This window comes from Macaca mulatta, chromosome 4, assembly GCF_049350105.2.
Source record: "Macaca mulatta isolate MMU2019108-1 chromosome 4, T2T-MMU8v2.0, whole genome shotgun sequence".
Classification (NCBI taxonomy): domain Eukaryota; kingdom Metazoa; phylum Chordata; class Mammalia; order Primates; family Cercopithecidae; genus Macaca; species Macaca mulatta.
The window spans coordinates 176,504,674-176,531,327 of NC_133409.1; the positions used below are offsets into that span (position 1 = coordinate 176,504,674).

General features: G+C 47.4%; 1 protein-coding gene and 1 long non-coding RNA gene across 3 annotated transcripts in view; one reads left to right on the forward strand and one right to left on the reverse strand.

The window, feature by feature from the left end:
- LOC114677716 (uncharacterized) overlaps nucleotides 1-18,663 on the forward strand; it is a 46,044-nt gene extending 27,381 nt beyond the window's left edge. The window contains exons 2-3 of one of the 2 annotated variants that reach the window (XR_013416835.1): nucleotides 12,578-12,735; nucleotides 15,807-18,663. This is a non-coding gene — a long non-coding RNA (uncharacterized LOC114677716). Of the gene's footprint in view, nucleotides 1-11,159; nucleotides 12,736-15,806 lie in introns of those variants that run through there. The other variant, XR_003729151.2, reaches the window with a different exon arrangement.
- LOC144340578 (uncharacterized) overlaps nucleotides 1-26,224 on the reverse strand; it is a 29,336-nt gene extending 3,112 nt beyond the window's left edge. Inside the window, exons 1-3 of the mRNA XM_078000974.1 lie at nucleotides 26,106-26,224; nucleotides 9,777-9,869; nucleotides 8,413-8,489 (exon numbers count right to left, since the gene is read on the reverse strand). Of these exons, the coding sequence (XP_077857100.1) occupies nucleotides 8,413-8,489; nucleotides 9,777-9,869 (170 nt within the window). The 5' untranslated portion in view covers nucleotides 26,106-26,224. The remainder of the gene's footprint in view (nucleotides 1-8,412; nucleotides 8,490-9,776; nucleotides 9,870-26,105) is intronic.
- Between the last annotated feature and the right edge of the window lie 430 nt (nucleotides 26,225-26,654).

The following is a 26,654-nucleotide window of genomic DNA, read 5'->3' on the forward strand; positions in this document are numbered from 1 at the left end:
CTGGCGGAGCCCATTCTCTGCTCTGTCCAGGGCTTGTCGAGGGCGTCTCCCGACTTCTTTGGGAAAGCAGTTTGTTTGCCTTTCTCTTTCAACACTCGCCCATTTATCACAAACCCACAAGGGTTTAGACAGCCATGCAGCTCCTGCCTGGTTAGGACACATGGGGAATGGAAGAATTATGACTTCAGTGCCCCCAAGAGGTGATGCAAGTTGAAAACATAATCGGATGCAAAAAAAGGTCTAGATTGATTCATACGTGCTAGTGCCTGAACATTTTCAGGGGGACCCAGGAATTTCTTCCATCCAAGCCTCTGCTGTGTGCAGAGGGAACAGTAAGGCGGCAGCAGGTCGTTCACTGCTCATTCACTCAAGAGAGGTTGAGTAAGCAGAATTCCAACTAGCTGCATTCATTTTGTCATCAGGGACCTCACAGTCCAGGAAGGAGGCAAGCTGCCTGCCCATGCATCTGGCAGGAGAGGTGACCTGCTGGAGGCTGGGCACCCAGAATGAAGCAGGCCCTTCCATGCACCCTGCTCCCAGGCCTTTCTTCGCAGAGGCTGAACACAAAGGTGCATGAATCAGATTCCAGTCTTGAACAGTAATATGTGTGCTCACCAAACAACTCCTGTGGGGCTGAGCCTGCGTGGATTAACAGGGCGAAGATTTGTGGGGAAATCTTCCCTCACTCACCTGTCTCACATTCTGTGCCTCCTGGAGACCGTTCAGAATCTCTCTCTCTCTTACAGCCAAGCCTCCTGCTGTGTGGCTCTCTCATTCTCCCTCCCCTTTGTCAACCTCAAACCACATTTCCCCTGTCTCCCTCAGCCCCGTAGACATTTTCTTTACTTCTCCTTCCTTTTTTCAGTAGGTCTCAGTTCCCTTGCGAGTTCTTTCCCACCCCTCCCCCATCAGCTCATGGAAGCTTGGAGTGGAGCAAACCAAGGGGCCTCTTTTGGGACCCCGTGACAGTGCAGGGCTGCACCTGAGCCCTGTGCCTCTGGAAGACAGCCAAAGGCAATTGCCCACACTTGTATGGCAGATGTCTCCCATCCTTTTGTGTTCCAGGAAATGACTTACTGCAAAGAATCACTCTTTCCCACGAGACTTCGAGAAGACCCACTGTCACGGACTGAGTTGTGTCCTCCTAAAATGCAGATGTTGGAGTCCTAACCCCCAGTAACTCAGAGTGTGACCGTATTTGGAGAGGTCTTTAAAGAGGTGATGAAGGTAAAATGAAGTCGCTAGGGTGGGCCCTAATCCAGCGTGACAGGTGTCCTCATAAGTAGAGGAGATGAGGACACAGACACACATGGAGGAAAGACCATGTGGGGAAACAGGGAGAAGACGGCCAAGGAGAGAGGCCAGAGGAGAAACCAGCCCTGTCCATGTGCTGACCTGGGATTTCCAGCCTCCAGCATGGTGAGACGATGCATCTCTGTGGTTAAGCCTCCACTCTGCAGTACTTTGTTATGGTAGTCCTACTAGCAGACCAGTAGGTCCGTTCATAAATACTGTATACTTGTTCTTGCGATTTCCATAACAGTCATGGGTGACCCCCTTGTTTCCTGTGATAAGGACACACAGAGACCCTCCAAATTACCATTCTTTGTTTCTTAAATGATTAGCTGAACTATTTGTTCCTCCAAACAAGCTAGAAACAGAGCTAGATATTCCAGCTGATTGACAGATGCCTCCTGATGACATGAACATCCCAACTGTAAAATCACCCCCACTTGGAACTGGTTCACCGCTCCCTATGAAAGTCTAGACAAAACCAGCTGCCAGGACAGACTGGAAACCCATCTGGAGCCCCGTCTTCTCCACCTAGGGAGTGAGACCCCTTGAGCTCGTCAAGCTCCTTCTGTGACTGATCGGAGATCCCACTGTGAGTCCAGCTCCTGGTCCCGTGCTCCGGATATCGGTCCTTGGCAGCGTGGTAAGGATTTGATTTTGATATTTGCTTGAGTGCTCTTCGGGCTTTGTTTTGTAGTTGGTTTCTGTTTAACCTTCATACTATGGAAAATTCTCAATCCACTTCTCCCCCGCCTCCTTTAAAAATCCCTTCCGATGATATGTATTCCACTGTGATGAAAATTCAGTTCATTATCCCCCCAAAATGGCAAGATTTCCCTGAGGACAAGTCGGAACTGCAGTGACCCCTCTGAGGCACCTGGAATCTCCCTAATCGTGTCCATCTACAGCCCCCTTGAAGATCTCGTCTCTTCAAAGGTCAGCTTATTTTGCTTGGTATGAGGACGCTGAAACATAAGGAAATGTCTCCAATCTACTTCAAACTGAGCAGTCCCTTAAGCACATCTCTCTTACTACCAACCTCTCCTCCCACTCCTTCTCCACCCTTAATGAAACCTCTCAACACTTCTTCCCCCCACCCCTCTATGGGCCCTGCCCTGAGGCTTTCCCCCTCCACCCAATATTCCTCCTTAGTCTGAGGGACTTCTTTTTTCCTCCTTTAGCCCCTGCTCCCCAAGCTTCCCTGCTCCCACTTCCCTACCTCATCCCGATTTGTTGGTGCTTCCCCAGTATGATGGAAGGCCCATGACCCGAGGGCCCAACTGAATAAGGACTCACTCAGGTCCATATGCAATTGTTAAGGGCTTTTCAGACAGTGAGAATAGGGAAGAGTTTAGTAATCCATTCGGTCTGGTCCTTGGGGTATATTCTCCTTGGTTCCCTGAACCGTATCAATTTTTGCAGCTGTGAATGGGTACCAGAGATGCCACTTTATGTTTTGAAAAAGCCAGATGGGTCACTCTTCATGAGGACTTTCAAAGAAATCAGAACACCCAGATGCAGGCCAAAACTATAGGGGAGAGACTTTAGAATCCATTCCCACTGCCTCTCCTCAAAAACTGGTCAAAGATAAAAGATGGCAGACAACACAGTGATGAATTTGCCTCTCACTATAGACATAGATTAGAAAATGTTAGAAAGGATGACATTTTGATAGAGTCAATTGAGACAGTTGCTAAAGTTTAACAAAATATATGATCTCATCTTATATTTGATGACTGAGCCACTTTTGCTTTTATTATTGCGTTAATGGCTTCTGATCAGAAATCAGAGATATTACCCCAAAACACAACGTAAGTAGGCAGAATGCTTCTCTCTGTGAAAGTGTACACTAGCCCAACATCCTGAAGACTCCATGAGAGAAGAGGCCAAATCAACACAGTGCAAACTGATGGCTGCACAACTTCACTGACCAGGACGAAGCAAACTAGGCCAGTCTGCTCATTCCAAACCCCAACTTGTTAGGCACACGTGCAGATATAAATAAAAACAATGCTTGGCTTGGGATTGCCTGGCTTTAAAACACAAAAGAGAGCAACAGCTTAAAAATTCATCTTTTAATGACTTTCTTGGAGGGGTGTTCCCCTTTGTGTCCACACTAACTCATAAGAGGAGAGCATCTTCCACATCAATGGGCACTCCACTCTCTTCCTAATGGACCCAGAGCAACACATCTCACCATGAACGCCTCTTGCCACTCTCCCTAAGAGCACACAAGTCATGCCTGTGGTGGGACTTGATGAGCATCCATGTGCTGCTTTTATCAGAACCTTATTCCGTCTTATTAGAACCCTCCCCACCCAGTACAGCTTCTTAGTTCCACTACTCAGTAAACCTTCTGGAAAGACAGTTACTTTCCAACTGGACTGCCAGTAGTTTTGCTCCCTTGAAGGCCTCACCCTTAAGAGCCTTGGGTCCCAGCCTTGCTTCTTTGCCCTTTCATGGCTCTCATTGACCATCACACTTTTCTTGCTTCTGTCAAAATCCCTGATCCCCCTTTAAAACCTCAAGTACAAACTATGCTAACTAAAATACCCAACTGCCTTCGAGCTGGTCACTTCACTGACACAGGCCAAATCAAGGAGGCTGAACCTCTCAAAGTAGAAATAGAACCTTCCATGCCACTCTCAACATTACTGTAATATCCTAAAGACAAGAATTCTCCAAGATCTTCAACTTATAATTCAAAGTGTCCTTCACAAAACACTCCTAGTCTCCATGTCTAATTCCTGTGATACTCCCATCCTCTCAGTAAAGAGGCTCAATGGGTACCAGCTAGTCCAAGGCTTGCAAGCAATTATTCAAATAGACAATGCCAGGCTTTCTCTAAGGACCCCAACACCATTCTGGCTTCTCTCCACACCACACTATTCATCTCATAGTCATCAACTTAGTCATCAACTTATGTTCTGTTTTTTTTCTTTTTTTTTGGACGGAGTCTCACTCTGTTGCCCAGGCTGGAGTGCAGTGGTGTGATCTTGGCTAACTGCAACCTCCACCTCCCAGGTTCAAGCGACTTTCCTATCTCAGCCTCCTGAGTAGCTGGGATTGCAGGCACACACCACCATGCCTGGCTAGGTTTTTGGTGTGTGTTTTCAGTAGAGATGGGGTTTCGCCATGTTGGCCAGGCTGGTCTCGAACTCCTTACCTCAGGTGATCCACCCGCCTCAGCCTCCCAAAGTGCTGGGATTACAGGCATAAGCCACTGTGCCCGGCCATGTTCTGCTTTTATCAGTATGCTTTTCAACCCTGACTCAAATATCCTTTTGCCTTCACTTGGAAGGTCAATAATACACATGAACTGCCATGCCTCAGGGGTTTACTGAGGCCCCCACCTATCTCTCCAGGACCCCTTTCAGGCTATTCTGGGCACTGGCTGTTGAGGAGAAATGCCTTGGATTCACAGTTTTCCAGTTTATTTGTCTATAAAGCCCTAATGTGAACAATCTTTTTCTTGATGAGTATTTTCAATGACAACCAAATAATCGAGTTTCCCCTAGGTCAGTGATTCTTAACCAAGGGCGTCTTGCCCCTCAGGGGACAATCGGCAATTTCGAAAGGAGACACTTTTGATTGTCACAAGTGGAAGGGAGGAGATGCTACCAGTGCCTCGTGAGTGGAGGCCAGGATGCTGCTACACATCCTGCAGTGCACGGGATGGTCCCCACATCAGAGAGTGATCCCACCAAAAATATCAGCAATGTCAAGGCTTAGAAATGCTAATCAAGACAATGACCCTTTCCAATCTTATTTAATAAATAAAAAGAACTCAACCAGTTTGCTTTAGTGATGGAGGATGGTTCTCACAGCAGTGTCCTTCCTTTCAATTGTATGAGCTGTAGTGTAGAAATAGAAATGGAACAGTTATCTTTTTGTCTAGTTTTCAGACAAAAAATTGGTCCAGAGCACACCATGAAGGATGATTCTGGGAAATCAGATATTGCTGATGAAAGAGAACTTGGCTGGGGACAAGCTCTGGGTTCTAGCTCTGGTTCCAATGCTACCTTGTTGGGTGTGTGGGACTGTCACTCTCCTCCGGGGGTGGAACGAAAGCACCTTCAGAGTTTTGCTGCCTGTAACAGAGTTTCTTCTAGAACAAGTCTATGCATGAGTCAGTTGAGAGAGTTGCTAAAGTTTAACAGAATATAAAGGAATAAGGAAGAAGAAACCACTCCACCTCTGCCCTTCCACTTCCGTCTGCAGGGTATGTCCACTCATAGCACGGGCTCCCCGTGTGACCCACTTCCCTCTTCTGCATGGGCTTGGGGGAGGAGGAGGCCTGGCATGCCGGAAGGCTGGCCAGGGGTGAGGTCCGTGCCTGGGGACTGGTGATGTGAGAATGGGCTGAGCAGAGAGGAATTCTGTGGCATCTGTTTTTAAAATGGAGTCCAGGGGTGAGCAGTGGCTTATGAATGTTCTCAAGAAAGAAATGGTGACTAGCCTCGGACATTTTGATGTTGCTCTTTGAAAACATCCATATTCTCTTTTGGGATGAATTATAGTTCACTTTTGATATTTCTTTTAAATATATTTTTTAATCTTTAAATTTATTTTAATTTTAATTTTTTTTCTTTAAGAGATGATGCCTTGCTCTGTTGCCCAGATTGGAGTGCAGCGGCACCATTATAGCTCACTGCGGCCTCGAACTCCTGGGCTCAAGTGATCCTCCCACCACAATTTCCCAAATAGCTTGGGCTACACATGTGACTTACGATATTTCTTCTTATACAGGAAGCTGAATCTTTTTCTTTAACTTGCAGGAAGAAGTCTGTGGCATTTTTAAAATTTATTTTTGTCTTCACAAACAAGTAGAGTAAGTGATTTAAAAATGTATACATGTGAAATCTTTTTCATAGGTTATCCATATTATACGGTAAGCAAGTGAAACGTATAAAAGGCTGTAGAGAGAAAAAAGGAGTCCTCCTCCCAGCTTGGGGATGGGTGATCTTTGTTTTCTTATCACTATGGTCTTGGAGGGCATTGAAGAAGTTGGAGAGTTGATGCCATAGTGAAGCATGCACCAAACTGAGAAGGCTCAGGTCTTGGGACAGCTTAGGAAAAGAAACAGAGTCTTCATGCAGAGGCTGAACGGGACGGCTGCCAGAACATGCCAGAACATCTGTTCTGGATGTACATTTCCAGGGCAATAAATGACTGCACACGCTTGAGGCAGTTGCCCTTCTGCTCTGTCGATGAAAGAAGAGGGGACAAAAATCAAGGGACAGGAACAAGGCAAGAAATTGAGGCTTTTGGAGTTATAGGCTGGAACTGTGCTGATTTTTCTTCTGAAATAGTTCACTAAGGTGTATTAGCTAACCACTTATGTCTTTCCTTCTGTGTCATCATTTTCTTTTCTTTCTTTCTCTTTTTTGTGAGATGGAGTTTTGCTCTTGTTGTCAAGGTTGGAGTGCAGTGGTGTGATCTTGGCTCACTGTGACCTCCCCTGCCTGAGTTCAAGTGATTCTCCTGCCTCAGCTCCTGAGTGGCTGAGATTACAGGCCTGCACCACCACGCCCAGCTAACTTTTGTATTTTTTGGTACAGACGGGGTTTCATCACGTTGGCCAGGCTGGTCTTGAACTCCTGACCTTAGGTGATCTGCCCGCCTTGGCCTCCCAAAGTGCTGGGACTACAAGTATGAGCCACCATACCCAATCTATGTCATCATTTTCAGTGTAAGTAGTTGTCTAACACAAAGTAACACGTGTTCAAAAGAATAGAGTAGGGTTGCTTGATCTCCTGTGTTTTCTTAGAGTCCTACTGTTTTCTTTCTGTGTTCAGAGCAAGTTCTGATTTGGACACAAAGCATGGCTTCTGGGGCTGTCAGTGCTGCCACGCACTTGGTCGTGGGCTTACCATGCTTACTGTGCTGGCTTTGAGTCTCGCTGATTCCCATGCATCGTGGGTCCTTGGAATTCTGTGCTCATGGGGATCCCCAACATGACCTGTGCGTGGGACAGCAGGGAAGGAGGACATGTGCACTGCATAGCTCCCCTCTGTTCACCTGCATCTCTACTGTCCCACAGGACTTTACTCATAAAACACAAGTTCACAGGTAAGATTAAGAATGTTAAGATGGTGATGGCAGAGCACTAAGCCAAGGGTGGGTCCTTCTAGGCACAAGGCCCTGTGCAGCGTGACAGGTTGGCCACCATGAAGTGGACTCTGCCGATCTGGATGTGAAATCAGGAGGGCTGAGGGGTCTTGAAACATGAGATGAGCTGCCTAAGGCCAAAACCAATTCTCTGAGGATGGTAGAGCCAAGAGCTGGAAGGCATTTATGATAACAACGCTGAACCACTGGTTTTCATTTCCTTGGAACTTGCTGAACTTGTTATCTGAGATTAGAATATCCTTCTTTTTAAAGGTGGTTTGAGCTGAGTGTCTGTTACTTGCAGGTGAAAGCTTTCCGACGTATACAGAGGTCGTCTTGCCCATAATGAGTGAAGGCCATCCTACTTTACCTTTATTTTCCTTACCAGGCTCCATCTCCGTAGCCTGCTTTTCACAAAGGTGGATACATAATTCTAGGGGCCACCTAGCTGGTTCTAATAAGACTCTGGAAGTCAAAAGCTAAAGAAGACCAGGAGACCAAGCTGGAAATCAGGCTCTTCAATCAGATTCCAGAGGAAATGCCACTCCACCCAATCACCTAGCCACAACAGTTCCCTTCCTTCAAGATGCTGCGTTTACATGCACTGCCTCTTTAGGCAAATGGATCACCTTGTAAGAGTGACCTGTGACCTGAAAAAGCATTAGCCCAGTCACACCCAGGCTTCATTGAGCCATTTGAGTCTCACTGCCTCTCTGTGTTAGTTCCTCTTGCTTTCAGCTAAAGGGTCCTTCTGTTTAGGTGGTGAAAAAAATGATCGTTAAAAACAATTAATAAACCCAGGGACCTCTGATATTATGAGCCCAGCCAGAGATCTGTGTCAAGCAAATCCTTGCAGACAGTTCTGCCAGCCTGCAGATGTCTGTTTGCCTCTCGTGGATTTGATAAGTGCTCATTTATGCCAAGGTGGCTGTAATCATAGTACAGAGGCCTCTGGGAGATATTGTTCACGCTGACCTTACAAACGGAAAACCATTATCTTTTCCTTACCTGAGATCCTGGGGAGTAGTCAGCTCACTCCCTGCCAATGGCCTAAGATGGTTGCTGATGTCACGGTTGAGGAATATCTAGGAGTAATAAACATAAGTAGCTGGAAAATGCCAATTCTGACAATTTGACAACATCATTATCAACATTCTTAAGTACTTACAAGTCTTTTCTTTTCTTTTTTTTTGGAGACAGAGTCTCACTCTGTTGCACAGACTGAAGTGCAGTGGCATGATCTCGGCTCACTACAAGCTTTACCTTCTGGGTTCAAGCGATTTTCCTGCCTCAGCCTCCTGAGTAGCTGGGATTACAGGCACACAGTATGGTGCCTGGCTAATTTTTATATTTTCAGTGGAGAAGGGGTTTCACCATGTTGGCCAAGCTGGTCTCGAACTCCTGACCTCAGGTGATCTGCCTGCCTCAGTCTCCCAAAGTGTTGGGATTACAGGCATGAGCCACCATGCCTGGCCATGCAATACTTAGAGTCACAGTAGTTTGTGGTTAGAGAATTCTCACAGAGGTGACCTGGTTCAGCCCTACCATCAAGGTCATTGAGACACTGGCACCTTGCCCAAGGTCATGCCAACCTGGGATTAGGCGTTTCCTGCCCGATGCCCTTTCCCCACTTCCCACACCTATTGTTCATACTAATTTATTGCAGGTCTTATTTCTATAGTCTCCTTTAATTGCTTTATGTTCACGGGATACTCTCTTCAGGATAAGATTGCAGGTATTTTTTTTATATTACTTCCCCTTGTCCCTGATGCTGTAGGGTTTCGAGCTGAAACCAGTCAAAAAGGACTTCCTGCTGAGTGACTTTTGCCCAGGCAGCAGGGCTGAGGAGCTGGGGACAGAGAGACCCTGGCTGTATTCTTCTGATATGTGTTACACATCAGGCTTGAGTTAATTTGGTCGGGTTCAATAATGCGCTGCAGTTACTCTGTACATACCTGGAATCATGGAGGGTCAGGTCTGGAAGGAGATTTAAAGACAACGTGGTCTTATGGTTCTCTAACTGTGCTCCAAGGAACCCTAGGGGCTCCTGTGTGGGAGTCGGGGGGTGCCTTCTGTTCAACCTCTAAAAGCAGGTGGGCTGGAGAGCTGAGCTGACTTAGGCCTAGGCCTTGGCCCCTTTTCTTGAGATATTTTATTTAATGGTGCGGCTGTATCAGATTTCTTGTAAACAAAGGGCTTGGATGATAGAGCATTGTTGACAGCTATGAATCCAGTCCAGCTCTTTCATTTTCACTATGAGAAAATGAGGCTTGGAATGAGGGAAAAGGGACTGGATGACTGCGTGCAGAGCTGCACACCTAGCTAGTGACAGGAGCCAGGATGGAAACTCCTTGCAGATGCCCCCTCCATACCTTGCAGAGATGGCCTGGTCCCTCCAAGAAGCTGTGTTTTTGGCTTGATTGAGAGGTTGAAGTACAGAAACCAACTCTATGGTGGCTGCTCATCTGGGAAAAGAAAGGGACAAAATCTACACTTACTGAGTGACTACCGTGTCACAGACACGGAAAATACATTCACTCATTTGGAGCGGGTTTGTGGAGCGCCTCCTGCATAGCAGATGCTGCCTTGCCTGTCATGGGTCCTCTTTCCTATAAACCTCCCAACAAGCCTGCAGGGGAAGCTCTCACAGGCTCCAGAGCTGAAGGCTCTCAGGGTTACGCACCTCGCTCACCAGTGGCTGTTCACCATATCTGAACTGACACCCTTTGAACTCCAAATCTGCTGTCCCACATCACATCCTAATATGCTTTTAATTTTTTTTTTTAATGTCTCCAGAAGTCAGCGGCTGTCAATTGCATATGAGCTTTCCAAAGACTTGAAACTCAGTTTAAAAAAAAGAAATGTGAGTTTCCCTTTATCTGTTTGGAAAATGGCCGGGCGGGGAGTGGGCCCTCGGTGCCTGTTCTCCTGGGGAGATCGTCTTCGGTCAGCAGAGCTCCCTTAGAGTCCTAATCTGTTTCCTGATTTGGGCTTTCATGACTGACACACATGCAGCTTTACCCTTGTCTCCTGTTCACGGGGAAAATTCTGCTCGTCTTGCCGCTCAGCTGCAGGGCGGGTCTGGGAGCAGCTGTCCCTCGGGGAGATGGGTGAGGCCGTCTGAATGCCAGCGATGGAAAGATAGCAAACTGTGGTGGAGGGAGAAACTGTTAACGTGCACGAGGGCATCAGCCTTCAGTGGTGCAAGAAGTTTTCAACTGTCCTTGTCTTTCAAAAGACACTGTGTCTCAACAGAGTGTCAGCAACTTCTGAAGCCATTTCAGGCTGTATTTGTTAATCACATTTTAGAATTCTGCCTGGGTGGGCTCTGCCCAGCTTCTAGTGGTGTAAATATTAGAAATGAGACTGATGTGGGTGCTGGGAGGGGAAGGAATTATGGAAAGACAACATGAAGGGAAGTTCAGGGGGGGTTTGAGGCAAGCTGTGTAGGATCTGGTTCAATTGTTCTGTCTCATACTGGGAATATGATGGCTATCATTCCTTGGAAAATGTGCATTTTCAGCATTAGTACACAGGATTTTTTTTTCCCTTGCTCTTAGAGTGTGTTGTTAAAAGTTAGCGGTAGTGATGGTTTTATTTATTTTAAAAATTTTTTAAGGTTTTTTTTTGTTGTTGTTGTTTTGTTTTTTTGTACAGATGAGGTCTCCTTATGATGCCTAGGCTGGTCTTGAACTCCTGGGCTCAAGCAGTCTTCCCACCTCAGCCTTCCAAAGTGCTGGAACTACAGGTGTGAGCCACTGCACCCAGCTTCATTTTTATGTTATTAATTGAAGAGTATATTCTCCCCCACTAAAAAGTGGTCATTTTCCAGACTACCTTTAAAGAAGAATGAAACACCTTCCTCTTCCAGGCAGCTAAATCTAAATATTATATACTTTTTTAAAGCAACTCCATAGCAAAGATGTGGCAACTGCGGGTGAAGTATCTCTGAGCAGGAGATCAATGCAAAAATGCAACTGGGGAGGGGGCTCGGGGGCCAGTTTCAGGGAGGTTGGAACTGCTGTGTTCTCATCAGCAGAAGTGGCTCCTGCCCACCCCCCATCCCAATCCCTTCTCATGTGGGACAGGGTCTGTGAGCACCCTCCCTACCGGGTAGGTTCTATGGCAATGTGGGCACATACCCTGGGGCGGGGGGCCGAGGGACTTACTCACTTCGTGAGCGCCAGTGTAGTAGTGAAGGGAATGCCTGATGAAAACAACATTCTACCAGTACGCGCTGCTTTCTAACCTACAAAGTGCTTCTGTGTACACTGTTCCATTTGAGAATTCTTTTTTTTTTTTTTTTTTTTGAGACGGAGTCTCGCTTTGTCGCCCAGGCTGGAGTGCAGTGGCCGGATCTCAGCTCACTGCAAGCTCCGCCTCCCGGGTTCACGCCATTCTCCTGCCTCAGCCTCCCGAGTAGCTGGGACTACAGGCGCCCGCCACCTCGCCCGGCTAGTTTTTTTTTGTATTTTTTTAGTAGAGACGGGGTTTCACCGGGTTAGCAAGGATGGTCTCGATCTCCTGACCTCGTGATCCGCCCGTCTCGGCCTCCCAAAGTGCTGGGATTACAGGCTTGAGCCACCGCGCCCGGCCTCCATTTGAGAATTCTAAGTAGAATCCTGAACAGGCTGGAGCAGATCGCCCACTCCAAGGGACAGATGTTGGCTGGTACTATTGGTATTCATGGAAGATTCCTTCTGACACTCCCTCCTTTTCTGCAATTGCCATGAACTTGAGCACTGGGCCAACATAAATCATCCAAGGATGAACACGCTGCACACGGACGGCTCCCCTTTGTTTGGTTTTGAAGGGATTCCATCTCTATTCTCTTGCCATGTGCTCCTTCACCCCCCTCTCCGCCCCCGTCTTTCATTTCTTTCTCTCTGGAAAAGATATTTCAACTCACAGGACTGGGATGTTGAAACGGACACCCAAGAGTATCACAGATGGGCCAGGCCTGGACCTCTTGGGACAACATTCCTCACGACTTTTAGAAGAGATTAGGGATTTGGGACTGGTGGCAACTGGTAACATTTTCAGTGTTTGGTGAACAGCCAGGGTCCCGAGCTCTGGGAACAGCCTGATTTAGCTCTTTGTTTAAGTTTTGGGTTAGAGGCTCCCAAGAAGCTGGTGCAGGGGAAAGAAATTAACAACCATGGCTCATTCACAGCCAGGCAGCCAAATGGACAGCTCTATAAGACTCAAGCCGACAGCGGAGAGAGCTCAATCGAACAGCCTTGGCGCAGCTTTCAGAGGAGAACGTTATTCACCCCAACTGCTCTGCATCTGCCTGGACGTCTGCCAAGATCTGTGAGCACTACAGCGTTGGTATGCTTTGGGTGAGGCCCGTGGCCATGGCAACGAGTTGGGAGCAACCCGGTCCCTGGGAATGAGAACAGTGGCTAAAATCAGGCAGGCGAGGGGTAGGGAGGAGAGGTAAAGGTTGGACTTGCCTGAAGATGGAGCCGTTTTATTGTTGTGGGTAAAGCTGCTACCGTCAGGGGCTGTTTACAGAGTGGGTGCAGCTCAAGCTGGGAGCATGTTAGACTCAGCGACTGCAATCAACCTATTGACTTGTTCCCATGAGGCAGAGTAGATGAACTGCTGCAGTACTGGTCAGGTACCACCAGCCTCCTGTGAACCAGCCCTCATTGAAACATTGATGTGAAAGGCCATGGTGTTCCCGTAAGAGGATGCCTGTTATCTCCCTTGACTAACTCTTCAATATGCCTCATTCTCACACGCTGGTGTGCAGGAAAGAGTCCAGCATACCCCATTGGCAGAGATGCTCTGTATGTGCAAAGTGTTCGAGTAGAGCACTGGGCTCAGGTTTGAAGATGTGAGTTCTAATGCCAGCAAGGCCATTACCTCCCAGTGACCTCATGTCTCGATTTCCTCAACCACAAAACAAAGGCATTGGTGAGGTAACCTCCAAGGCCCCTCCGGTTCTCACCTTCTGTGTCTCTACAGACTGGAGAGTAGAAGATGATGAGGCACTTTTATTAGTTGAGTCTTCTTCATTTTCTGTTTCCATTTCTTTGAAGTCATCAGCTGGAGTTGAGGACAAGTTTTAACAATAGATAGGTTTCTTTTCTTTTTGTCTCTTTTTTTAAAAAAAATTTTACTTAAAAAAATAAAGGCCGAGCATAGTGGCTCATACCTGTAATCCCAGCACTTTGGGAGGCCAAGGTGGGAGGATAGATTTTGAGTTTGAGACCAGCCTGGGCAACATAGTGAGACTCTGTCTGTACAAAAATTTTAAATTAGCTAGGCATGGTGGTGTGTGCCTGTAGTCCTAGCTACTCTGGAGGCAAAGGCAGGAGGATTGCTTGAACCTGGGAGGTTGAGACCACAGCGAGCTATGATTGTGATACTGAACTCTAGCTTGGGCAACAGAGCAAGACCCTGTCTCTTAAAAAAAAAAAAAAGACTATTTTTTAAGAACAGTTTTAGGTTCACAGCGAAATTAGGAGGAAGGTACAGAGATATGTCACATGCCCCCTGCCCCATGCATGCACAGCTTCTCCCATTAGCAATGTCCCCACTCAAATGGTGCCTTTGTTATAATCAATGACCCTCTACTGACACATCATCATCATCCAAAGTCCATAGTTTACGTTAGGGTTCACTGTTGGTGATGTACATTCCATGGGCTTGAACAAATGAATAATGACATTATCCACCACTGCAGGATCATACAGAGTAGTCTCACTGCCCTAAACATCCTCTGTGCTCCACCTGTTTGCCCCTCCCTGCACTCTAACTCCTGGCAACAACTGATCTTTTTACTGCCTCGATAGCTTTGCCTTCTTCGGAATGTCATGTAGTTGAAATCATACATCATGAAGCCTTTTCAGATTGGCTTCATATCGTTTTCTTTTATTTCCTTCCTTCTTCCTCCCACCACCTTTCCTTCTATCCTTTCTGTATTCCTAACTCTTGGATGTATTTTCCAGCATCATGACTTGATGGGACTTTTGCTAAGGTAGGCAATCATAAAAAGTCACAAATCTTTTGTCAGCCTTATTGCCTCACCTCTGAGATGGTCCCAACACTCTTTAAGGCTCACTTTTCCAATCCACAGATTCCCCAGCAGAAGTCCAAGCTGCTGAGCCTCACATCTTCTTTTCCACTAGTGATCTTTACCACTACTTCACTGGAGTATTGCAGCATTTGAAAATCTTCATATGAAGCCATAGGTCTGGGTTTTTTTTTTTTTTTGAGACGGAGTCTTGTCCTGTTGCCCAGGCTGGAGTGCAGTGGTGCAATCTCAGCTCACTGCAAGCTCCACCTCACGGGTTCAAGTGATTCTCTTGCCTCAGCTTCCCAAATAGCTGGGATTACAGGTGTGCCACCAGGCCCAGCTAAACTTTTTGGCATTTTTAATAGAGATGGGGTTTTACCATGTTGGCCAGGCTGGTCTGAAACTCCTGACCTCAGGTGATCCGCCCACCTCAGCCTCCCAAAGTGCTGGGATTAAAGGTGTGAGCCACTGTACCTGGCCTGAAGCCATAGTTCTTAACCTCAGTTGTGCAATAGAATTATCTGGGGAATTTAAAAATTAGAAAAAACCTACACCTGAAGATTGTGATCTAATTGGTCTTGCGTAGGGCCTGGGCACTGGTATTTTTTAAATGTTTCCCAAGTGATGCTAATGTAGCCATTCTGCAAGCCACAGTTGAAAGGCTTATTCAAGCATCCTGTTGCTGAATGCATGTCATCCTTACCATTTGACTCTGGAGGTTGTTTTCTCGTCTTCTGATGTGGCTGCCCTGTTGAGGCGTGCCCCTTAGTTTGGAGATTACTCCCTGCAGTAGGTCGCTTGGAATATGATCCCCAGTGATCCCTGCTTCCTGGTATTCTGGCCCTGGTGTGATTCCCTTCCCTTTAAGCCTGGACAGGATTAGGGACTTGCTTCTAACCAACAGCATATGGCAAAAATAAATGTTTATTGTTTTAAACTTCTATGTTTTAGGGTCATTTATTTACACAGCAAAGATAACGAATGCACTTCTCAAAGAAGAGATGGCTCCTTAGGAACACGCTCCTGCGGGGGCCAGACCTTCTGTTGATTTTGAAGAATGGAGGGTCTAAGAGTGTGTCCCCAGGGGAAGTATTAGGCAAGGCCCAGATTGCTGGGGTTGGAAAGGCAGGTGACAAATAAGCGGACTCTTGCTGGCTAGACTGGTGCCTCTCCTATGCGCACAGACATGGGAGAGCCTGGGCAGTCCTGCTAAGATGTGGATTCTGGTTCAGCAGGTCTCGGTTGTTGTTCAGGAATTATACAAGCTCCCAGGGGGTGCTGATGCTGCTGGTCTGGGGACCATATGTTAGGGGATAAGGAACTGTTCTAATTGAATTCATGTTTCTTTCTATGCTTACTTCCTTTTTAAATACAGCAGTCTTCTTTATTCCACCAATGACTTCGCTCGCGGCGCTTCCAGAAGCCAAGAAAGTGGGCTTTGCCCTTGGGGATTTAGGAGGCAGAGCGGCGCCCCCTGGAGGCCACATGGTGGAGGCGACTATGAGGCCTGGAGTCTACAATTTAGATTGAATCACAGGAAGAAGCTATTTACACAAGTCAAACATGTTTCAATGTTGGCAATTTCATAAGATTCCAATCCTTAAGGAATCAAAGCCTGGCCACCTGCTTCCACCGAGAGGTGTACCTTTCCATGCCAGGCTTGGAGCGTCCCTCTTTATTTAAAAAGGAGAGGATTCCGAAGCAGAACTTCTCAAGCTCTTCCACCCAAATCCCCTCACCACAGGGACGGAAGTCCTGGGCATGCAGCCTAAAGCAGCCAGGAGAAAAACTTTGACCTTAATTTTTTTAAATGATTTCACATGAATCAATGGAATGTGTTTATGATAAAATCATCTCCTCCTGAAATATATGTGTAAAACTCCTGCCCCAGTTAAATGCACTTAGTGTAACCGAGCCCTAGGATTGGCCTCTCCAGCGTGAGAAGCATTGCCAGCACTCCAGCTCCCCAGGTCCCACTCTGGGATCCCACCTCCTCAGATCCTCCCACTTCCTCACACTCTCTGGCCTCTCGCTTTTGACCCTGCTCCCACCACGCTTCCTTTCCTCAGAGTCTATCAGTCCTCTCTTGTCTTCACCTTGGTCTCTGCCAAGTGTGGGTCCAAGTCACACATGTGGACTCTGATCACAGGAACTCCAAGCTCCAGACCTCCCAAAGCACCCTATGGAGAGACCTTACCTTCTTGGACAGACCCTCTCCCCACAGCTAGATCTCACCCTCTGGGTAGACCCATCTCCCCAACTAGAACTCACCCTCCTGAGTAGACCCCATCCCCCCAGCTAGATCTCATCCTCCTGAACAGATCCCATCACCCCAGCTAGATCTCACCCTCTTGGGTAGACCCATCTCCCCAACCAGAACTCACCCTCCTGGGTAGACCCTTCTCCCCAGCTAGACCTCATCTTCTGGGTAGACCCCATCCTCCCAGTTAGACCTCACCCCTCTGGGTAGACCCCATCCCCCAGCTAGACCTCACCCCTCTGGGTAGACCCCAACCCCCCAGCTAGACCTCACCCTCCTGGGTAGACCCCATCCCCCCAGCTAGACCTCACCCTCCTGGGTAGACCCCATCCCCCCAGCTAGACCTCACCCTCCTGGGTAGACCCCATCCCCCCAGCTAGACCTCACCCTCCTGGGTAGACCCCAACCCCCCAGCTAGACCTCACCCTCCTGGGTAGACCCCATCCCCCCAGCTAGACCTCACCCTCCTGGGTAGACCCCATCCCCCCAGCTAGACCTCACCCTCCTGGGTAGACCCCATCCCCCCAGCTAGACCTCACCCTCCTGGGTAAACCCCATCCCCCCAGCTAGACCTCACCCTCCTGGGTAAACCCCATCCCCCCAGCTAGACCTCACCCTCCTGAGTAGACCCCATCCCCCCAGCTAGACCTCACCCTCCTGAGTAAACCCCATTCCTCCAGCTAGACCTCACCCTCCTGAGTAAACCCCATTCCTCCAGCTAGACCTCACACTCCTGGATGGACTCGACCCTCCTGGAGATACCTTTCCCTCCTGGGTAGACCCCAGTGGCTACACACCCCTCCTTCCACCAGCTTTCTCCCCCAGGGTTCTAGGCAGCAGAGTGTCTCTGTGAAAAGGATACTAAGTGATTCCCCAATATTTCTGTTTCCAGCCTCTGGTTGGCTCTCCCTGGGGCTAATGGTTCTTTCACTCACTATTTCTCCAGGCTTTCCCTGATGACAAGTATATTCTGAGACTGTTCTAATGATATAGATTTTGGACCCCATCCCAGTTCTACTGAATCTGAGTCTCTGGGGGAGGAGTTGGGGCTCTGCATCTGGACACTTCCTGCAGGGCCCCTCCTGGGAGGCAAGCCCGAGGAGCACCGCTGAGGCTCACCTCAGTGCCCATCCTAGACCTTCAGCAGCCAGCAGAAGATGTCTCCGCCGTCCCTCAGCCCTGATTCCCACTGTCACCCCAGCCGGGCTTGGCACTGCCTCCTTTCTCACTCAGAAGATTAAGGCCATCTGTTCTGTGCTTCCCAAGTTTCCCACCCTCCACCCTAAAAATTTCTCCCTGTTTCCCAGTCTTTCCTCTTCTCTTAGAAAATAAACGTCTTCCCAGGCTGCCTCTCCGGTGGGTCTGGGCTCCTCCTTGCTGTCTCCCCAGCACCTGGCCTTTCCAGCCCCCCCTCGGTATGTCCAGTGTTTCCCTCACCAAAGGACTTGTTTTGTTTTTCAAATTGGAGGTTTTGTCTTCTCCTCCCTAAAAACCAAAACATCTCCCTGAGAAGTAACTCCATCAAGCTACCGATAGGGAAGGCGGGCAGGGAAGTGCTGGGAAGGGAAGGGTGTGGTCCCTGGCTAGGGCTCCACCCCGGGGCCTGTACCCACAGACCTAGGTGAGGACAGGCATTTCTGTTTTCGTGCCTAAACGTTGCATTTCCCAAGACTACCCTGGCCTGCCACACCCTCATCCTGTGCCTACAAAAATCCCGAGAGCCCCGCAGGCATGCACACAAGCCTCTGGACATCAACAGGAACACACCGGTGTAAGAGCACACTGATAGAGGCCCATGGCAGGCTGGCAGGCCATCGACAGGCAGAACCACTCGGTGCAGTTGGAGGAGATCTCGGCCACTGAGCGGTCCGACTTCAGAGGGGAAAACCACCTTCCCACTCCATCTCCCTTCTGGCTCCTCCATCTGCTGAGAGCTACTTCCACACAATAAAACTTTGCAGTCATTCTGCAAGCCCATGCGTGATCTGATTCTTTTGGTACACCAAGGCAAGAAACCCTGGGATACAGAAAGCCTCTGTCCTTGGAAAAAGGCACGAGGTCTAACTGAGCTGACTAGGAATGGCTCAACTGAAACAGCACCCTGTAACACAGGCGCACTGGGGCCTCAGGAGCTGTAAACATTCACCCTTAGACATTGCCGTGGGGTCAGAGCCCCACAACCTGCCCATCTGCATGCTCCCCCTACAGATTTGAGCAGCAGGGCACAGAAGAAGCCAGCCACACTCCCATCACAAGCCCTGCCAGGAGGATAAGGGAACTTCTCCCGTTTCACCCTGCCTTCCTGTCACTCCACTCGTTTCATCTCGGTGTATGTGTCTGGTCTTCCTCAATTCCTTCTCTGGCCTCACACAGTGCCCTGAATAATGCTTTGCAAGGCCTTTGCCAGGAGCCTAGGTGAAAGGCAGAAGATGTGCCCCTGCAGCATCGCAAGGTAGAGATGGTGGTTACAAGAGGAGGACTAGATTCCCAGTTTGCCCTTGGAATGGGCAGCCCCTTGGATTTTGTTTTCCCTGATACTGCTGTTCTGATCCAAGGCCTTGGGGCCTCAATACAGACACCCAAGGCCAGGCCTATCTTTGCATGAACAACTAAAGAAAGCCCAGAGGATGACTAAAATGACCACACTATATGGCTCTGGAGGACCGGAAGTTACTGAGGCCTATGAGTGGGTTTTTGCACAGACTGCAGTAAAGGTCCTCAGAGAAGACCCTTAAGAGCTACAGGGGGGTCTAAGTTAAATGCCACCTCTAGACTGGGCCCCAAAACTGGTGCTGATTATTTTTACTCCTACCCCACCCACCAGCCTGATAGGCGATTCCTGAAGTAGCAGTGGGGCTCTCAGTGGTGCTCACTAGGCCCAGAGCTCAGTACTTCCCCATTCTGCTTGATGGGGCTTATGTAACCAAGGATGACAGATGGGACAATCCCTGTTGGTGAAGACTCTGAGTTGATTCTGACCAGGACCAGGGATAAAACCCAGCGCCTTTATCTTTCCCCTTTGTACCATCTTCAGAAAGACCTCCTTTTGCAGCAGTTCTTGAACTGTGATCTGTGAGGTGCGGTTGCGAGAATCCTTTTTTTTTTTTTTTTGAGACAAAGTCTCACTCTGTCACCCAGGCTGGAGTGCAATGCTGTGATCTCAGCTCACTGCAACTTCTGCCTCCCGGGTTCAAGAGATTCTCCTGCCTCAGCCTCCTGAGTAGATGGGATTACAGGAGCATGCCTCCACGCTCAGCTAATTTTTGTATTTTTAGTAGAGACGGGGTTTCACCATGTTGGTCAGGCTAGTCTCAAACTCCTGACCTCATGATACACCCGCCTTGGTCTCCCAAAGTGCTGGGATTACAGACATAAGCCACCATGCCTGGCCCGGCGAGAATTCTTTTATAAAAAGTTCTGGGTTTATAAAACTGATTCTTCAACTAGAACAGGCACACAGGAAAAAGGTTGACTAAAAACCCTTTTCTCTTGCCTCATTTTGGTGATTTCCAACTAGGCTGTTGGGATAGGCAGACCTAAGTGCCACTTCCATCTTTCCATAGGTATCTTGAAGAATCTTTGACCAATGGAGAGCTAATCAAAGACAACTTTAATAGGAGAAGAAAATACTTGGATTGGGAGTATGGCTGAAAAGTCCCACTGAACAAGGCCCTCAAGTGGAGTTCCTGTGGAGTGGTCACCTTTCTGATGACTTCAACTGGGAACGTCAGCACGGAACTATTGCTGGGTGTTCATTCCATCACCCCTTCCTATGTCCCTGCTCAGGACACCCTGCATCTGTCTATATGCATTGCTACTGGTTTAGACAGTGAGTTACATTTAGTGCATTTTTGCATTGTTCTTTATTGTATCCATGGTATCTAGCACAATTCTGGTTCTTATTACAGCTTGGTAAATGTCATTGATTAATCCAGGGCAGATTATCTCTCTATTTAAATTTGTGAATCCTCTGTGTAAACAATTTGATTAAAAATTTATGACAAAATTCATGAGGCCTGGTGATGTATAGATTGATCAACTGATTTAGAGTTATAGGTGGACAAGATGCATTTACATATTTACGTAGTGTCTTTTCAGTGTGAAGTTTCTTCTTAGTGGCAAAAGTTCTGGCTACTTGTATTTCTCTCATGAAACATGATTATTACTGGCAGTGCCATGGCTCTTCTTCACTTTTTTGTATTGAAGCAACACAGATCATACCCCTGTAGTTCCCTGATACCATGTGTTTAATAGTAGTTACATCATCACTCAAGAGGCTGCCTTGTCCAGCGTATGTCTTGCATACTGGCTTCTACTGACCCTCTGAAAGCTGTTACTGTGCTTTCCATTGGCGATGATCACAATTGCAAATCTTATCCAGAGCATGCAGGAACAGTGATTCATCTTCTGTAATTCATCTTCTGGTCATGAAATGCACTGTTCAGAAATTTATGATGTAAAGGTAGAAGAACACATCTTCCAACCACATTTTCTCTTCACTCTTTAGACTGGCATCCTGTGTTTTCGGACAGTTGACTCCATGCCTGCCTAACACAGAAAGTTAACTCTTTCTGTGTTAACTCCATGCCTGCCTTCTACACTCCATCACCAAAGGAAAGGACAGGCCAGAGGCCCTGGGTGGAGCAACTAGAGGAGTCCAATTCAGCAAGGAATGTTCATCCCTCCTCTGGCACAGCCTAAGCCCTGAGAGAGCACAATGTCATCACATCCACTGGAATCAAGAGCATATCTGGTGGGAACTTGGAGTAATGTCTCACAAGCCCTGGGTACTACCTGACACATGGCACAGAGCCTACAGAGGGGGTGACAGTGCCATTGATGGGGCACAGGGTAAAGGATGCTTGCCATTCCCTCTGCCTCGCTGTTTTTGGGTGCTGCAGACCAGAGCTGCCACTAAGTAGGAACACAGAGGAAGGAGAGCTGCTGTGAGGGCCACTGATGTTGCTGAAGATGAGGGTCTGGGATAGATCATCTTTAGCCCAGGACACTGTGCTCATCCAGTCCCTGATGTGAGTGAGTCACCCCAGATCAGTGTGTCAGCACTCCAATATGGCCATACATATGAGCTGGGGCAGGAGCCCTAGTTTGGCCATGGTGGGTGACATGGGGGTCTGGGCTACCAGCTTATGTGGATTACTCATGCATCTCCTCCGGTCCTGCCTAGGTTTGATCTTAGATACACGATTTCCATCCTATGATGCATCTTGTCCCACTGCTGACACCTACAACCTCATGAGGTCCACCAGATAACATGCCTCCAGTGGCAGGTGTGCTTGCACTACAGTTTGGACCTGTTGCAGAGCTCTTTCCTACTTCAGCTCCACTCAAGAGTCAGCACCCTTTTGTGTCATCCAGTATAGGGGCTGAAGCAGCATTCCTAGGTATGAAATGTGTTGCCTTCAGAAGCAAATGAGGTACACCATGCACTGTGCTTCCTTCTTTGTGGTAGGGAATGCAATATGCAGTGATTTTATTTGAATTTAGAGGGATATTCAGGAATGGCCCTGGCCATTGGATCTCTAAGGACTTTATTGACATGTGTATCTCTGGATCTTCATAGGGTTTATTTCCCATCCTCTCTAGTGCATGTATCTTACCAAAATCTCTAGTGAGATAGCCATCTGTCATTGCTTCTGCCCCATCCCCCAGGTGTCATGATGTTCTGTGGGACATTCAGGTAGTCCACATATCCTCAAGCTATTTTAGGATGGAAGGCAGTAAAGTTCATTTAACCCTGAGGCAAAACTTCAGTTTAATATTGTTTTCTATCCTACTAAATACAAACCATTTCTGATCCTCTTGCTTGATTGGAATGGAAAAGAATGCATCTCCCAGGTCAATGGTTGTACCAAAGGCCTCACTAATTGGTTCTACCAAAGATACTATGTCTAGTATAGCACCTGCATTCAGGGTTACTATTTGTTTAATCCTGGTGTAGATTACAGTCATTCTCCAGGGTTTATCTAGTTTCTGCAGGGTCTAGGCTGGTGAATTAAATGGAGATATGATTAATAGCACTGCCTTGTGCCCTTGAGGTTTTTAATGGTGATACAAATTTCTGCCATCCACTTCAGAATGCAATATTATTTTTGATTGACAACCTCGGCTGACAGTGGTATTTTCAGAGTTTCCATTTGGTGCTCTCTGCTATGACAGGTCTTAGCCCATGGGCCAGAGACCCCATGTTAAGGCTAATCCAACTATCAAGTAGATCTGTTCCATCTGTGCACTTAGGAAACAGGGCAATGCCCACAGCATGTTAGTGGACCCAGCAGGACCACTAGGAGCTGGACATTAGCTACTACTTCACTTAGTGCCTGTCCCTGGGGGGCCACACTCTAACAGGAGACTGTGATTACACTGTGGGTACCCAAGAGTCCATGTCAACTCAGACCTGTGTCCAGTAGTCCTTGGACTGTCTGAGTCCTCCCCTTTCCCCAGTGATTAGCCACCTGAGTAAACGTCCATAGGTCCATTTGGGTAAGGACTACTTTTGTGGGTTGAATTGCGTCCCCTCCAAAAAGATCTGTTGAAGTCCTAAACCCCATACCTCAGAATGTGACCCTATTTGGAAAAAGTTTTAACCACATGGAGATGAGGTCATTAGGGTGGATCCCACTCCAGTATGACTGGAGTCCTTATGAAAGGGTGAAATATGGATTGATTCTTGCTGTACGGAAGCCATGAGGATTCCTGGGACAATGCATGAGTACACTTTACATTGAAAATGTCGAATCTGAGCCACCCCCCCTTTCCACACCCAGGGCACACATTCGGATAGCATTTTCCCCCCAGAGGTACTGATTTAGCCCCTGAAACATTCTCAATACAGTGTAACAAGTGGTCTCTGAAATGAAATCTTATTCTCAAGCAAGACCTAGATACTGGCCTGGCCCTCTGTCTCCAGAAAACTCTTTGATGGGAGCCCTGAGGCATTTCAAGGGCTTATTAACCGGCAGCTAGGTTTAATGAGTATATTCTGTAACTTCCAGGTATTCTGTTAGGACACTGTTATCCAAACAGTGCATAACAAAACTTTGGTTCATTGGAAAGACATTCATTTCCTTGGGTTCTTTGCCAATTTTTGCTTTAGGGAAGTAGAGGGTGGAGGCTTTGGTCACCATGGTGAAGACAGCCAGAAGGACAGTTGGATGTGCCTGCATAGAATGCAGTGGGTGTGGTTGTGGGAGTGGGTTCTGAAGGGTGTGTTGTTCAGTGGGGTGAGAGGGAAGGCATGCGCTTCTCCAAGAATCTCAAAGATAAAGAGAAAAGGGGGATAGATTTCTGTCTGCTCCTTTCTCTTTTACTATCCCAGCTAATCAGACTTGTGAGCAACTCTGGATGGAATGAAAATAAATTATCCTCAAAGCAGTCTGTGTTGGGGTCTACTGACCCCACATGTGCTCACAATACATGCAACACATACATCCTCATGCATGTACACACATGCATGCACAAGCACACACATGCACACACAAGCACACACATACACATATGTATCCCACCAATATTTTTAGCAGTGTTCATACAAGCAGTGTTGCAAAGAGGCTGGAAGCATTTCTATGTTCAGCAAAGCTCCAGGCTGTGCTGTGTATTAATAGCCTACTGGCCAACACATACACAGTGTTTTGTGATGACAGCATCTTATTGTTTTATTTGAGTTGTTTCTTTTCTTTTTGGCCAAGGGAGGAAATGGGCCACCTTCTCTTCCCTTTCTCCTTTCTCCCAATAACTGTCCACATGCACATTTCTCTATTTAACTCGTTGGTGTCCAGGAGAGAGAAATGTTGTAACTTTCTGGCATACTGTGTATGCCTTCTGTCTCTAATATCTGTTGACCTTGAAAAAGAATCCTACTTGCCTTTGACAGCCACAGGAAAATTTCTTTTCCTAGTGCTTTTATTCAGAAGCCTTGATCCTTCCTTCTGAGGAAGAATTTGTGCCATGGAGACTATAGTCGTTCTCCAGGATTTATCCAGTTTCTGCAGGGACAGAAGCTTGTTGTAGTCTGTCTTGTGTAGACTAGAAAGCCCATGCTAGTTACGTGGTTAACAATTGGGATTTGTACATTTTCCTTATATTTACTTTCCCCCTTTGCTCCTTGTATGACATATTCACATCCTCAATTTTTATTGATTGTTTCAGATGAGAGCCCTTCTGTATATGTTGTGTGTGTGTGTTGAGAAAGGGAAAGGAAGGAAAAAGGGAGAGGAAGGCAAATACAGGGGAACAAAGACAGAGTTTGCACAACTCCTGCTGGGCCAGCAACCCCTGCCAGTGAATGAAAAAAAAAAAACTGAAAAGGACTTTCACTTTCTAAAGCAGTGGTTTCAATAAAGTACTATTTCACACCAGTCAGAATGGCTATTATTAAAAAGTGAAAAAATAACAGATGCTGGAGAGGTTGAGGAGAAAGGGAATACTTATAAACTGTTGGTGAGAATGCAAATTAATTCAGCTCCTGTGGAAAGCAGTTTGCAGATTTCTTAAAGATCTAAAATAGAATGAATATTAGACCCAGCAATCCCATTACTATGTATATACCCAAAGGAATATAAATCGTTCTACCAAAAAGATACTTGCACATGTATGTTCATCGCAGCACTATTTACAACAGTAAAGACATGTAATCAACCCTGGTGCCCATCAAATGTGGATTGGATTAAAAAATGTGGTACATATTTTCATACCACTTTTTTTTTTTGGCCATGGAATACTATGCAGTCATAAAAAATAAGGAAATTATGTCCTTTGCAACAACATGGATGCAGTTGGCAGCCGTTATTCTAAGCAAACTAATGCAGAAACAGAAAACCAAATACCACATGCTCTCACTTATAAGTGGGATCTAAACACCGGGTACGTAAGGACATAAACATGGGAATAATAGACACCAGGGACTCCAAAAGGAAGGAGGGAGGGGGGGCAACGGAAGAAAACCTAACTCTCTGGTATTACGTTGGGTGACTGGATCATTAGAAGCACAAACCTTATCATAACGCAATATACCTATGTAACAAATCTGAACACATATATCCGTGAATCTAAAATAAATAAAGCAATGGTTTGGTGGAATAGGCTGGTGAGGCTCTTGGCCAGATTGTAGAGCTCTGGGGAGGGTAGAGCTGTCAGGACAAGAGGACCAAATATATAGAACTTGGAACCACACGATGAGAAATCTGCATTTAATTGGCAGTGAAGAGCAATGGAAAATATGTGTGCCAGGGAGCGCCAGGTGCAGGCTGACTAGCGAGGAGGGAGCCTGGGGCTGGGGAGGCGCACTGGGCTGCTGCTGGAGCCCTCCGGAGGGCGGAACTGCGGCGGGGGCTGTAGGAATGCCGTGGAGCTGACAGTCAGGAAGGACGTTTCAGAGGTCTGTGACTCGCCACTGACCTGATCAGGAGTCCAGGAAGCTGGAGGAGGCAGAGATGGCTCCCAGCCAGGATCCGGAGGCCCAGGAGGGGCAGATCTTCCAGCCCGGAGGGTGAGGCCTGGAGTGGGCGGGGTTCCCAGCCAGGAGGTGAGGCCTGGAATGGGCGGGGCTCTTAGCCTGGAAGGGGAGGACTGGACGGGGCGGGGCTCCCAGCCAGTAATGGGAGACCTGGAGGGTGATGGAGCTTAAAAACGAAGCAGAAAGGCCAAGAGGAAGAGCTTCACTGGAGGAGGGTAAGTTTTGTTTCAGACTTGTGGGGCTGAAATTGTTGAAGAACACCTGGGAGAAAATGTCCAGTCACTGTCACTGCAAACGCGGGTCCAACCTTCAGAAGAGGGATTTGGACTGAGGATATGGGTAGGAGCACCCTCTCTTAGACAAGAAAAATTGAGACTAAGAGGAGGTGAGATCCCTGGGGGATCATAATTAAGTAAAAAATTCTATCCCTAAAATCCGTCCTGACATTTTCATTTATAGGATATACATATATATGTATCTGTTATAATCTG